Source organism: Suricata suricatta, chromosome 12, assembly GCF_006229205.1.
Source record: "Suricata suricatta isolate VVHF042 chromosome 12, meerkat_22Aug2017_6uvM2_HiC, whole genome shotgun sequence".
In the NCBI taxonomy this organism is placed as follows: Eukaryota; Metazoa; Chordata; class Mammalia; order Carnivora; family Herpestidae; genus Suricata; species Suricata suricatta.
Window position 1 is genome coordinate 92117522 of NC_043711.1, and position 12621 is coordinate 92130142.

At 53.9% G+C, this 12621-nt stretch overlaps 3 protein-coding genes across 5 annotated transcripts in view; 2 read left to right on the plus strand and 1 right to left on the minus strand.

The window, feature by feature from the left end:
* UBE2C (ubiquitin conjugating enzyme E2 C) overlaps positions 1-773 on the plus strand; it is a 3556-nt gene extending 2783 nt beyond the window's left edge. For both annotated transcript variants that reach the window (XM_029917632.1, XM_029917631.1), the window contains 2 exons: positions 19-156; positions 545-773. In XM_029917632.1, the coding sequence (XP_029773492.1) occupies positions 19-156; positions 545-603 (197 nt within the window). In that variant the 3' untranslated portion in view covers positions 604-773. The remainder of the gene's footprint in view (positions 1-18; positions 157-544) is intronic.
* A 4819-nt stretch (positions 774-5592) lies between these two features.
* Positions 5593-11022, minus strand: TNNC2 (troponin C2, fast skeletal type). 2 transcript variants are annotated; one of them, XM_029917450.1, is made up of 6 exons: positions 8190-8263; positions 6736-6787; positions 6458-6601; positions 6250-6364; positions 5940-6076; positions 5593-5771 (listed from the first exon to the last, which is right to left on the minus strand). In XM_029917450.1, the coding sequence occupies exons 1-6, from the start codon at positions 8190-8192 to the stop codon at positions 5740-5742; spliced, it is 483 nt and encodes a 160-aa protein (XP_029773310.1). In that variant the 5' UTR covers positions 8193-8263; the 3' UTR covers positions 5593-5739. The 2 variants fall into 2 exon arrangements, with proteins under 2 accessions (XP_029773310.1, XP_029773311.1); XM_029917451.1 differs by lacking the exon at positions 8190-8263 and adding an exon at positions 10927-11022 and having other exon boundaries at positions 5740-5771.
* Positions 11023-12252: 1230 nt separating this feature from the next.
* Positions 12253-12621, plus strand: part of SNX21 (sorting nexin family member 21) — a 6101-nt gene continuing 5732 nt past the window's right edge. Inside the window, exon 1 of the mRNA XM_029919162.1 lies at positions 12253-12464. The gene's annotated coding sequence lies outside the window, so the exon portion shown is untranslated. The remainder of the gene's footprint in view (positions 12465-12621) is intronic.

Genomic DNA, 12621 nt, shown 5'->3' on the forward strand with positions numbered 1-12621 from the left:
CCCCCCCCCCCCCCCCCCCCCCCCCCCCCCCCCCCCCCCCCCCCGCCACCAGCCTCTTCTACCCCTACTCCTCACTCTCTTTCTGTCCGTCCACAGAACCTAACATCGATAGCCCTTTGAACACGCATGCCGCTGAGCTCTGGAAAAACCCCACAGGTGGGTCCTTTGTCCTTTTCTGGCACCAGGTGATCCCTCCCCAGCCTTCAAAGGCCCCCTCAAACAGAAGGATCCTGGTGACGGGATTGTGTCCTGAGGCCCCGGTTGGGAGTGGATGTCAGCCCAGGTCACCCACTTCTGCCTCTGCCCTGGTGTTTTCTGATTTGCCTGTTTGCTATAAGATCAGAGAACTCTTTCCACATTAACATAGGTTGAGGGGCTTTTTTAAGTAGAGGGCAATGCTTTGTGCAAATGATTTGCGCTCACCAAGGCCCCCAGCCTCCCTAGAAGCAAAACCCATCCCCCAGACTCTGTGTCCTTGCCTGGCCTCTCGTGCATCCTGACCCCTGTCCCCGCCCCTCCCTGATATCTGCCTGTTCTCTTCCAGCATTTAAGAAGTATCTGCAAGAAACCTACTCAAAGCAGGTCTCCAGCCAAGAACCCTGACTGTCTAGCCTCCTTCTTGTGTTGTCTTTTTATTTTCTTTTTAGATGGTCTGTCTTTTCCTTCGTTTCTGCCTAGGACTCTGTATTTTAAACTGTGGTGTCATTTTTGTTTTGTTTGTTTTTTAAATTAAGTCTCTGGTTGCGCCCTTATGAATATATTAAATAAATACATTGGGTTGGTTTTTTTTTTTTTTAACAAGTTGCCATGTAGTTCCCCCTGGGTTGGGAGCGCTCAGCATTAGCTGAGTGGGGTCCGGGCTCTTGACCTGCTCCTCTCCAGGGACTAGAGGCAACTGAGAGGCTGTGCGGCCGCGAAGGGTGATGAGGATTGGCTCCGCTATGAGTTTTGTCGTTTTATGACTGCATCTAATCCTCACCTAGAAGATGGGTCTCACAAAATGCCTCTGCAGAGTTGTGACACGAACCAGGGCCATCAGTGGATACTGGAGCTGCCCAGCTGAGTTACAGATGAGGCTGAACCGGAAAGTGTGTACGTGCACACGTGTGCACCCAGGAGGGGGTTGGGAGGTGAGGACCGGCCACCTACTTTATGACCGGATGTCATAAAAAGAAGGCCTAAGCAGGCCCAGGGCTTGGGAGACAGCCGGGGAATGCCTCTTCCCTGCCAGAGACCCCAGTACAGCTCTCAGACTCGCCCCTTGCCCCAGGCCCCCCAGGATGTCTCCACATTCACAGAAGTACGTTCACCTGCTCATCACCAGCGATTCCTCCCACTCTTGCACCCACTGGCCACAGGCCCCAGCCTTTGGGCCCCTGAAAGGAAACTCCTGTGCTGACCAGTTAGGGTCTAGGAAGGGCAGGCTAGGGTGATGGCCCCGGCCCAGGTCCTGCAGAAAGATCTCCAAGGTGGATCAACATAGCAGCCAGATGCCCTCCAACACCTCCTGGGCCTTGGCCTTCCCCAGCCCGGTCAGCTCTGCCAGCACAAGAGCTGTGCTGGCCTGAGGGGAGGGGGATGAGCCCACAGTGGAAGGTATCGGGAAGGTTCTTACCTTTCTCTTATTCCTTCCAGCCCAGGCTCCATCCCTGCCCTGTGCCCCCACGGAGCAGGCAGGTGAGAAGTGGCCTGTGGGTCTGGGATTGGATTTGTGTGACACTTGTGGCTCGCTCTCCCGGTGGTGCTGCCCAATCAGACATGCACAGAAGCCTGCCTGAGGTTGACCTCCATGGGTCTGGGTGGGGCCTGAGGTTCTGCATGTCCCCTGAAGTTAAAGGTATAGAACAGTGGCCCTACCACCTGGAACTTGTTAGAAATGCAAACTCTTGGCCCCGACCAGCTCTCCAGGATTCTGACACACTCTCAACTTTGAAAATAACGTGGCGGGGCACCTGGGTGGCTCATTCGGTTAAGCGTCCAGCTTCTGCTCAGGTCATGATCTCATGGTTTGCGGATTCGGGCCCCACATCGGGCTCTGTGCTGACAGCTCAGAGCTTGGAGCCTATTTCGGATTCTGTGTCTCCCTCTCTGACCCTCCCCGCTCACATTGTCTCTGTCTCTCAAAAATAAAAGACGTAAAAAAAATTAAAAAAAAAAAATAACGTGGCTAGAGGATGTCTGAGAAGAGAGCTCAGAAAGTATACTAATATGGGTCTTACTAAATGCTGGCCAAGATGGGCGTATTTTTTTGCCTGCTTAAGATGCTTCTCCCAGTGGTCCTTGATCCAAGTGTTGGGCCCCCCAGGTGGCCACAGGGCCTACCTTATGTCAGTCACAGGGGTGGACTGTAGTTCAAAACCAATCAGTGTTCCTTGGAATTCATCCCCGGGAGAAAGTAAAATGATTTTACTAATAGGGTTGCTTAAAAGAGGAGGGAGCCTGGGCAGCTGGTGGAGACAGCTGCAGATGGAAGAAAGCCAGTAGCTGGGAGATGGAGGCGACCTTGAGACTGGCCTCCAGCTGACGCCTTAGCATCCCAGTTTCATGAGCCAGCAAATCCCTTTTTAGTTTAGGTTCATTTGATTTAGGTTCCCAGCACTTGCCACAAGCCTGAGAAGGTATTGCTCCCATTCACCCCACACAACTACCGAGAGTCTGCAGGAAATGCCCTGTGCTTGGAGCTGGGGATCAAGCAGGAGAAAAAGCATAGTCCTGTCAGGCTGCTGCAGTTCCGGGGGGCAGATAGGGAGGTCGGTGGGGTTGGATAAGTGTCCTGCAGAGTGGTAGTTAAGAGCCTGGACCTCGCCGCCACCGGCAGAACGATGGTTAGAATCCCCACACCCCGCCCTGTTACTTGCATACATTTGGACTAAACCTCTGTAAAATGGAAATATTCATAGCTACCTCTTAGGATAGATGGCTGGACTTTAGAGTAGGGCCTGGCATGTGGTAAGCACTCCATAAATGTGGGGTGCTAGACTCCTGTTGGTATGAAGATTCAGAGGTGGGGCACCTAACAAAGACCAGGAGAGACCACAAGGGTTTCCTGAGAATGGATGGGCCATGAGGGAGGAACAAGGAAGCACACTCCTTGGACAGCAACAAGTTCAGCAGTATGGAATACGGCACGGTAGTATGGAAGTCAGGTCACAGAGGGCTCATAAGGCCTTTAAAGGCTACTGAGAAGGTTCTGGAACACCTGGGTGGCTCAGTCAGGGTTTCAGTTCAGGTCATGATCTCATGGTTCAGGAGTTTGAGCCCCACGCCAGGCTTTGCTGATAGCATGAAACCTGGTTGGGATTCATTCTCTCTGCCCCTCCCGCTCTCAAAATAAACTTTAAAAAAGTAAAAATAAAAATAAAATGCAGGGACTTTACCTTGAGGCACCTAATGAAGCCTTAAGTAGGGCAGTGACGTGATCAGATTTGGTTTCAGAAAGCCACTTCTGGCGGCCTTCTAGGGAGTGAATGGCCGGGAGGTTGACTAGTGTTCTGAGCAAGGGCAGTGGCTGGAGTCCCAACACTTGAGTGGGCTCAGAGAGGAGGGATGAAAGAGGAAGGGCATAGGAAGTAGCAGGCCAGAGCAAGTTGCAGGGGCGGGTGGAGTAGGGGGAGGGGGAGAGCTCCAGAACTCCAGGGTGCCATCTCTGAGACAGGAAACACTGGAGAACACCGTGGAAGGTGAGGGAGATTTAACAGATTAGAGCAGGACCAGTTTGAAGTCCTGAGGGTGGCTAGGAAGAACTGTCCACAGGTAGGTGGTGCCACAGTTAAAGCCTTGCTCCTGTTCCTGTGTCTGTGTGTGCGCGTGCGCGTGCGCCAGGTTCGTCACCTCACTCAGCCTCATTTCCTCCGTAAAATGTAAAATGGAGAGAACAGCATCCGCCTGCCTCCAGGGTTGTGTGCATGAATGAGACGTGCCTGCAAGGCAACGGGGGCACAGCACACGGCACGCAGTCCTAGTGATGAGTGCTGACCCTGGCCGGAAACAGAAAGTGGGAAACACGAATGCCTCAGAAAAGGGAGCCAAACCACCAAAAGTGGAGTTGGAAAGGGAGGACGATAGCAATGAATAACAGCACAAGGCAGTGTTTCAAGGTGATAGTCGTGATAATAATAGCATTAATGGGGCTCCTGGGTGGCTCAGTCCGGTTAAGCATCTGACTTCGGCTCAGGTCATGATCGCACCGTGAGTTTGAACCCCACATGGGGCTCTCAGATGTATGTGTTAAACATGTGTAATAATAATACCATCAATAGGTGTCACACTCAGGGTGCCTGGGTGGCTCAGTCAGTTGAGTGCCTGACTTGGGCTCAGGTCATGATTTCACAGTTCGTGGGTTCAAGCCCGTGTCAGGCTCTGTGCTGACAGCTTGGAGCCTGGAGCCTGCTTCAGATTCTGTGTCTCCCTCTTTCTCTGCCCCTCCCCTGCTCATGCTCTCTCTCTCTCTCTCTCCCAAGAATAAATAAACATTAAAAAAAAAAAAACGTATGTGTCACACTCTGTTCTAAGCAGTCTGGGCAAACTAACTTGTTCTCACAACCCTGCAAGGTTGTGATAACTCTCATGATCCCCATTTAGAGTAGGAAACTGCATTACAGAGTGGGTTGTCATGGCAATGAGGGTTCAAACTCATTTAGAGGCATCCTGCTTCTAAAGCTAAAGCACCACTGCCCGGCATTAGCTTTGACCTGGGCCTGCTGTGGCTGATTTGTGCAGAGTTATGGAAGCCAGAGCACAGCCAGTGAGAGCAGGGATCAAGGGACAAGATGGTTATCTGAACCTGGGTCTTGGTATCTTTGAGATGGTATCTGAGCTGGGCTGAAAAATTTGCCAGGCTTATTAGAGGAGGAAGGACATTCCAAGGAGGGAGAGCGCAGGAGCAAAAGTCAGAAAGCTTGGAAGTGCAACCCCACTGTTCAGAGCAGGAGTGACAAGTCTCCCAGAGAGACTGGAGCTGGAGAGGGGAGGGAAGGCGGTGATAGGAATTTGGATTTGATTCCAGAAGCAATGGGGAGCCTTGAAAGTCTTTCATCAGGGGAGGAGCAAGGTCAGGTTTCTTTCGGCTCGATCCTGGAGACGGCCCTGTGTTGAGCGCATTGGCGGGGGCTGGAGGCAGGGATCCAGGGTGAAGGTGATGACGTCAGGACAGGACGAAGTAGAGAAAGTCAAGCAGAAACGAATGCTGGCTGCAATGGATGGGTACTCCCTTTGCCATCCCCAGCCCGGTAGCCTGCACCGAAGACCCAACGGCTCCAGAAAGGAGGGACCGTAGGGAAGGAAAGGGGGCCTCAGCCGTCTGCTGCGCCTTCACCCTACCCCCATCCTCGGCACCCTCACCCCGACAGCTCCAAGCCCCCGGCCTCCCTCCTCCAGCGCCAGGCGCCCCCGCAGCCGGTTGACCGAGCTGCCCACGCCCAGCGCCAGCTACCGGGAGCCCGCCGAGAACCTGACCTGCGCGTCCGCGGGTCAAGCAGCTCGGGTCGCCCCTCCTCGGACCCCAAGTGCGCTCCGGTGGCGCCCTGGACAGCGGCCCAGGCCGGCGGGCCCTAACACCCACATCCCTGCTCCTCCTCTCACTCAGTCTACGCGTTTCGCAGCGTCTGATTTTATTCCTTCCAGACACAGAGCCAGCAGGGCCCGCGCGCCTCCCTCCCGGGGCGGAGACTGGGACGGCGCGGGGGTGGCACCGCCCTGGCCCGAGGGACGCGCGGTCGGGGCGGAGGAGAAGCCGACTTCTTACTGCACGCCTTCCATCATCTTCAGGAACTCTGCGGAAAAGGAGAGGGAGCGGAAATAGTGCACAAAACCGCCGAGAGCTCCGCACCCTGCCCGCAAAGCCAAGGACGCCGGCGTGGGGGCCACGCCCCGGACGTTCCCGCGTGGCGCGTCCCCGGCCGCCCCCCTCCCGGCCACCACCAAGCTCCCGCGGCCCTCACCGTCGAAGTCAATGCGGCCATCATTGTTCTTGTCACCGTCTTTCATCAGGGATTCGATCTCCTCGTCGGTCACGTGCTCCCCAGAGGCCCTGAAAATCTCAGCCAGCTCCTCCGCATCGATGTAGCCGTCTGCGTTCCTTCGGGGCGAAGGGGCAGGGGAGAGCTCAGGGCAGGCAGGGGCGAGCTGCCCCGGCCACGTCGACGCCCGCTCCCGCGCCGCCACCCCTCCCCTCACCCCGAGGACATAAGTGCCCTGCCGGCCAGGCTCGCCCAGCCCCGCGCCTTCTCAGCTCCCAGGCCCCCAGTGCACCTGTCGAAGATGCGGAAACACTCGGCCAGCTCCTCCTCGCTCTTCCCCTTCGCATCCTCTTTCATCTGGCGCACCATCATGACCAAGAACTCCTCGAAGTCGATGGTGCCGCTGCCTGGGGGGGGACAGGTGGCAAGTGAGTCTCAGCCCTGGACGCCCACCTCTCCCGCCACCGTCGCAGCCCTGCCTCGGAGGGCCACCAGCTCACCGTCCTCATCCACCTCCTCGATGATGGCATCCAACTCCTCTTTGGTGGGTGTCTGGCCCAGCATCCTCATCACCGTGCCCAGCTCCTTGACGCTGATGTCCCCGCCACCATCAGCGTCAAACATGTCGAAGGCGGCCTTGAACTCTGCGAGAGGAAGGAGACAGAGGACTGAGTGGGCCTGGCTAGCCGGTCAGCCTCACACCTTCTCTCCCACCCTGTCCAAACACCAAGCTGGAGCACACATCCGCCCAACAGCCAGCCCGCCCACCCGCACTCACCAGCAATCATCTCCTCGCTGAGGTAGGACCGGGCCTCCGCCTGCTGGTCCGTCTGCAAAAAAGAGAGCACAGTCAGAGAAGGGGCAGCCCCTGAGCTCATCTTGCCTTAACCCCATTCTCTTCGACCCCCTTCTGTCAGCGCCCTTTGGTCTTCCAGAAGAACAACCCCAAACTAGCAACACCTTCTGCATGCTCCCATAGCACCTGGCCCCAATTATGAGAACAAGGGAGCAAACAGATTATGCCCAAGGTCTTCAAACTTGCCAGTCAGATGCCAACTCAGGAATCCCCCACTAGCCTTGGGCAAGTCACTTATTGTAACTTTATCTCTTCTTAGCAGCTTTTCAGAGATGAGATAACACTGGGGGTGTGAAAGGGGTTGTAAAGTGCCAGCACTATTCCAGCATGATTTCCCACTTGTCCCTAGCTTCTAGCAGAGCCTGGCACTGTAATAGTGCTCAATAAATGTTGTTCTCAAATAAATAATAATGCAACGCAAAGTCACTGAGCACCTACTGTCTGTCAGGCCAAAGACTAGGCACTGAAACCAAGAAAATTCAGACACAGCATCCCTCCCCTCCAAGAACTTGCGGAGATGTAGATTTTAAGCTTCCTTTTTCTCATTCAGTCATTGGAGTAAATACCACTCACGCTGGGTCGAACATGATGGGGGCCTTGGAGAGGTTGAAAACAAGATTTCGGGGAAGGGGGTCTGGCCCACATCTGAGCCAAGCCATCTGGCTCAATGGGGCTTTGGACTGAGGCCAGTGAGGAAGGGCTGAGGTGGCCAAGGCGTTCCTTGGTGGGCTGGCTGATGCCCTCCTCCCTGCCCCCCCCCCCTTGTCCATGCAGGAGGGTCGGCTATTTTTAGTCTGGCGTGGGTAACTGCAGCTGTCCTCCAGGGTCTAGTTACCCCTTGAAGTGAAGTGGAGAGGGGGCCTCGGGGGAAATGACAGCCCCAGATTAGAACTCCTCTCCGAGAGGCTGGAGTCTGTCATCCTCTGCCCTTTCTCCTCACTCTTGGGATCCTGCCCCTGAGCTGGCTTGAGGCCCTGCAGACCTCCCCTCTTCCAGAAAAGTCTTCTTTCACTGGCAGTGGGAATGTTTGGTAAGGCTTCTAGCCACTGGCTTGCTGGGTGACTCACTCTGACCCTCAGGGTCCCACCTCTACCATGAGGGAGACAAGCCAGGACCCCCTCACACTTCCGTGACCAACACTGCCAAAGTCCCAGGTCTGCAGGGAGTTGGCAATACCCAGAACACCCCAGCCCTCCCCTTTCTAGAGAAGTCCAAGGGCTTCTTCCCAGGCTTCCTTCTAGACACCCAGGCTCCAGGAACCTTCATGGTCCATCTTCAAGCATCCAATTACTGAACTACAGAGAACCCAGCTCTGGCCTGGAAAAGGTCCAAAGTGCTCCAGCAAGCAAAGGGATGAAGTACCTTCTCGTCCTTACCATGGTTGCTAGTCACGGGGGCCTCCTCTGCTGCAGGTCACCTCCCCAGCACACTCTGCCACCCAAAGATGCCCTGGCAAGCTCCAGCCCCTAGGATTTGTAGGGGCTCCCTCTCCTCCCACCTCCCGGCTCCCCAGGACTGGCTGCCCTGGCCAATCAGATCCTGGGGTCAGCGAGCACCTCCCCCTGCCCCCCGCCCCCATCCCAGAGTCCTAGCCCATTACCTAATTTAGCCAAGGGCCCTTGCAGAGAAATTTAAGACTCTGAGCAGGTGGTAGGCCTTGACGTCCTAGATTCTTGGGAGGAGAACCCGCCCCACTCCACTGCCTTAGCAAGCCCCTGCTCAAGAAGCAAGTTTGCTCCAAGATGGTTAAGGACATGCAGAAGGGAGACAAGTGAGGCAGCCCGGCAGACTGGAAAGAGAACAAAACTTGAAGTCTGAGACCCAAGATCCAAGTCCTGTCTCTGCAAGCTGTGCGCTCTTAGGCAGGTGACGACGCCACTCTGAGCTTCGGTTTCCTTCTCTGAGAATTGGAGATTGGGACGGTCATAACCTCCCTCAAAGAGAGGCCACGGGAAACAGGGACCCGGGTATAGGTCACCTCACCTGGGCCAGCTCCATAGGGTTGAGGCTTGGCAAGTGGACTGTCCTGTCTTTGAACCATGCTGGAAGGCAGGGGAGGGGACGAGGAGAAAGTGACAGCCCCGGTTAGTGACCCTCTACAACGTGCCACAATCTGTGCTAAGAATTTTAACCATGTGATCTCGCCTGGTGCTCCTCCTATGAGGTAGTAGCTATTATTACTCCCTTTTCCTGGGGGATCTTTGTAAATCATAAAGGTCTATAGTCATGCTGGTGATTCTTCTTAATCCTCAAGGGAAGTCCTATTCAAAAAAGAAATCTATGGAGGGGTCCCGGAGAAGGGTATGCAGTTGGAGGAGAAATAAACGTTGAAAGAGATCCCAAGGGGCCCCTGGGTGACTCCATTGGTTAAGTGTCGGGTTCTTGACTTTGGTTCAGGTCATGATCTCAGAGTTTGTAAGTTCGAGCCCACATCGTGCTCTATGCGGACAGCATAGAATCTGTTTGGGATTCTCTCTCTCTGCCCCTCCCTCACTCGTGTGCACTGTTTCTCTCTCTAAATAAATAAATAAATACAGATAAAAATTTTCAAAAAGAGAGGAAGGAAGGAAGAAGATCCTTCTCTCAAGTACACCTTCTTCAGGGAAGAAGTGTTTGGGATTCACTTTTTTGAGGGAGAGGGGGACAGAGGACTAGGGGCAGGTTTTCTAGGTGGGGGAAGGGCCAGCTGGCCCCTTCCTAGAGCTCGGTGAGGAACTCTGGATCAGCTCAGCGGGCCATTTGGAGAGTGAAGGGATGGGCAGAGAAAGAGAGAGTCCTGTCCAAAGGGAGCCCACCCCCAAATCCACAGAGTCTAGCAGGGGGTGTGTTAGAGGGGTAGGTGAGGCGCGCCTGGGTGGCTCAGTCCTTTAGGCGTCTAACTTCAGCTCGGGTCATGATCTCATCGCTAGTGGATTTGAGCCCCGCGTCAGGCTCTGTGCTGACAGTTCAGAGCCTGGAGCCTGTTTCAGATTCTGTGTCTCCCTCACTCTCTGCCACTCCCCCCACTCACATTCTCTCTCTCTCTGTCTCTCAAAAATGAATAAATGTTTAAAAAAAATGTTTTTAAATAGAGGGGTAGGTGATGCTGTGGACAGTGGCTAAGTCAACAGACAACTAAGTCAACTAAGACAACTGAGCCCAGAGCCCGGCACCAGTGAAAGGAGGCTGGATTCCAAGGAAGGCAGACGGACAGTGGCAGCTGGGCCGCCATCTTCCTCTATTTATAGACATTCCCAAGAAAAGCTCAGTGGAGGCAGGCCAGGCCTCATAAGGCCTCTCCTGTCCAGGCAGAAGGCCAAGGGGCAGCGACACCAGAGGATTCCAATTTGGATGTGAGCCCTGGAATGGCATGATTCCTTTGGAACAGACCGTGGAACCCTCAGCAATCATTTGTTCACTGATTTGTGCTTTCATTTATTCAGGGAAATACACAAGGTCCGAATGTATCTATTCCCATTGACCCTTCCAGTCTCAATCTCCTTTCCTCTGCATCTTGCACACTGCTCTGATCAGACCAAAATGTGGCTCCAAACACCACTTTTGTAGCCCTCGGGTCTTTGTACATGTTAATTTTTTTTTTTCTGCCAGGAATTCCATCTTCTCTCTCTACACCTGCCTACTTCTCTGTCATCTTTCTCAGCATTTTTAAAAGCTTATTTATTTATTTATTTTGAGAGAGAGAGAGAGAGAGAATGAGCAGAGGAGGGGTGGAGGGGGTTAGAGGATCGTGCTGACAGAGAGCCTGATGTGGGGCTGGAACTCACAAACCATGAGACCTCGACCTGAGCCGAAGTCGGACACTTGACTGAACCCACCCAGACACCCCCATCCTTCTCAGCTTTAACATCACTTCCTTGTGGCACTTGGCTGGCTCAGTCGGTGGAGCATGTGACTCTTGATCTTGGGATCATGAGTTCAAGCTGCATGCTCGGTGTAGAGATTAGTTGGAAAAATATATACAAATCAAAAATAACATCACTTCCTTGGGCATCCCTCCTCCTCTACCCGGCCCAAGGCAGTCCATGGTGGTTTTCTGGTAGTTTCTTCAGTCATAGCCCTGAGCACGCCACATGACATGACCTGTTCTGAGTGCCATGGACCAGAGACACTTACCTGTTCATCACTGCATCCCCCAGCACCTCAGCACGTGGCACTTGGCAGGCGCTCAATAAATACCGTGTTCTTTATAAGACTAACAGAACTGGGTGGGTGACCTCTGGTTATGAGGAGGAACTTCCTAACTGTCGTGGTTGAATAATAACATGAACCGGAAGCCTCGGGAGATAATGAGCTTCCTGTTACTGAATGTATGCAACCAGGAATTCAGTGACCATCTCTCAGGGAGGCTGTAGGGAGATATCATACAGAATCCAAGGCTAGTGGAGAATACACGACATTAGGAGGTCTAGTGCTGGCCCTGCCTATAGGACCCGAGGTGGATCCCTTCCCCTCACTGAGCCTCAGACTTCTCTCGTCCGTACAGTAGTAGTGCCGGACCCGGTTTCTGACAACCCGTGGTTTTTTGAGCACCGGACTTGTGAAACACGCCAAAATACAAGCTACTATTCTTGTTTGGTATTTGGCGAATGAGTGAGCGGTGAATGAATTAATGCACGAAGGGTGTCTTTTTTGCCCCAACACCCAACTGCTAAGCTGAATAGTAGTTAGAGCCTTGAACTTACACAGCCTTGGCCATAAATCCCAGCTCCCCTATTTTCTAGCTCTGGATTTTGGGAAAGTCAATTTGCCTCTTCATCCTGAAAACAATGGACCATTACTGTCCCATAACAGCCCCCTCCCCCAAGAGGTTGAGTGTGAGATGTGACCCCAGAGGATCCCTGCCTTTTCTGCACATGGGGGGAGGTGGGGGCAGGGAGTATGTTTTCCATTCAAAGCTATTTCCCTCCCACCTCTCTCCTGCCATCCAAAAAGCACAGGAACGATTGTCAGAGTTTTTATTTGTTTGATTGTATAGCCACAATATCTGCCCTGCTAGATACTGATAGCTTGGCCTCTTGACAGGAAGTGACAAGAGATTCTTCCTGACCTACTGCTGACCTCCTGGTAAAAGATGAAACATAGCCAGCCCTTTAGAGGAGCTGCTGAGATTACCAGGCCTCCTGTGTGGGGGGGAAAATAACAGAAATGAGGAACTAGGGAGACCTAGGCTGCGAGGTCCCACACTCAGAAACCTCTGGCAAGCTGTGTGACCCTGGGCAAGTAAATCTGCCTTTCTGGATCTCACTTCCCCGTTTGCTACTTCCTATGTGTGAGGCTCAAATGAAATTGTGAGAGTCCGTGAACACTGTCGAAACAATAATCACTGACAGATCCATCTGTCAGCCTCTGCTCGGCGCCAGTCACTGAGCCAGTGTCCTTACAAGGACTGAAACATTAGTACGTTTTAGTTGTTCCTGTTTTACAGAGGAAAAAACCTAGGCCCGTCGAGGCCAGATTCCAACTCAGATCGCTTGTCTTCTCTTGGCCTCAATTTTTTCACCGAAGAGATGGGTTTCCAACGGTGGCATAATGACTTTGGAAAGCTGGAGTGCTGGGTGGAGACTGTGGGATAAATCGGGGCCCGCCGGGACAAACAGGATCTTCGGGACGAGCGGCAGGTTCCACTGAGGGCGTGAGTCCCCGCAGATTGGGTAGGATCCCGCAGCCGGCTCGGGTTCGCCCAGGCCTACCCAGGATTCCCAGGTCCCTCCCGGAGCGAAAGGCCCGGGATTCCCGGGAGGCTCCGGGGAGCGGGCGGGGCCGGGGGCGGGGCGGCGGCAGGAAGCGGCCGGAGCGGCGCTCGGAGCG

Bases quoted from the DNA above. Each gene is read 5' to 3' on its own strand.
- TNNC2 (XM_029917450.1), bottom strand. The intron at 6,077-6,249 runs GTGCACTGGGGG...TTCGCCCCGAAG, and splicing joins TGTTTCCGCATCTTCGACAG to GAACGCAGACGGCTACATCG. The intron at 5,772-5,939 runs GTGAGGGCCGCG...CCTTTTCCGCAG, and splicing joins TGGCCGCATTGACTTCGACG to AGTTCCTGAAGATGATGGAA.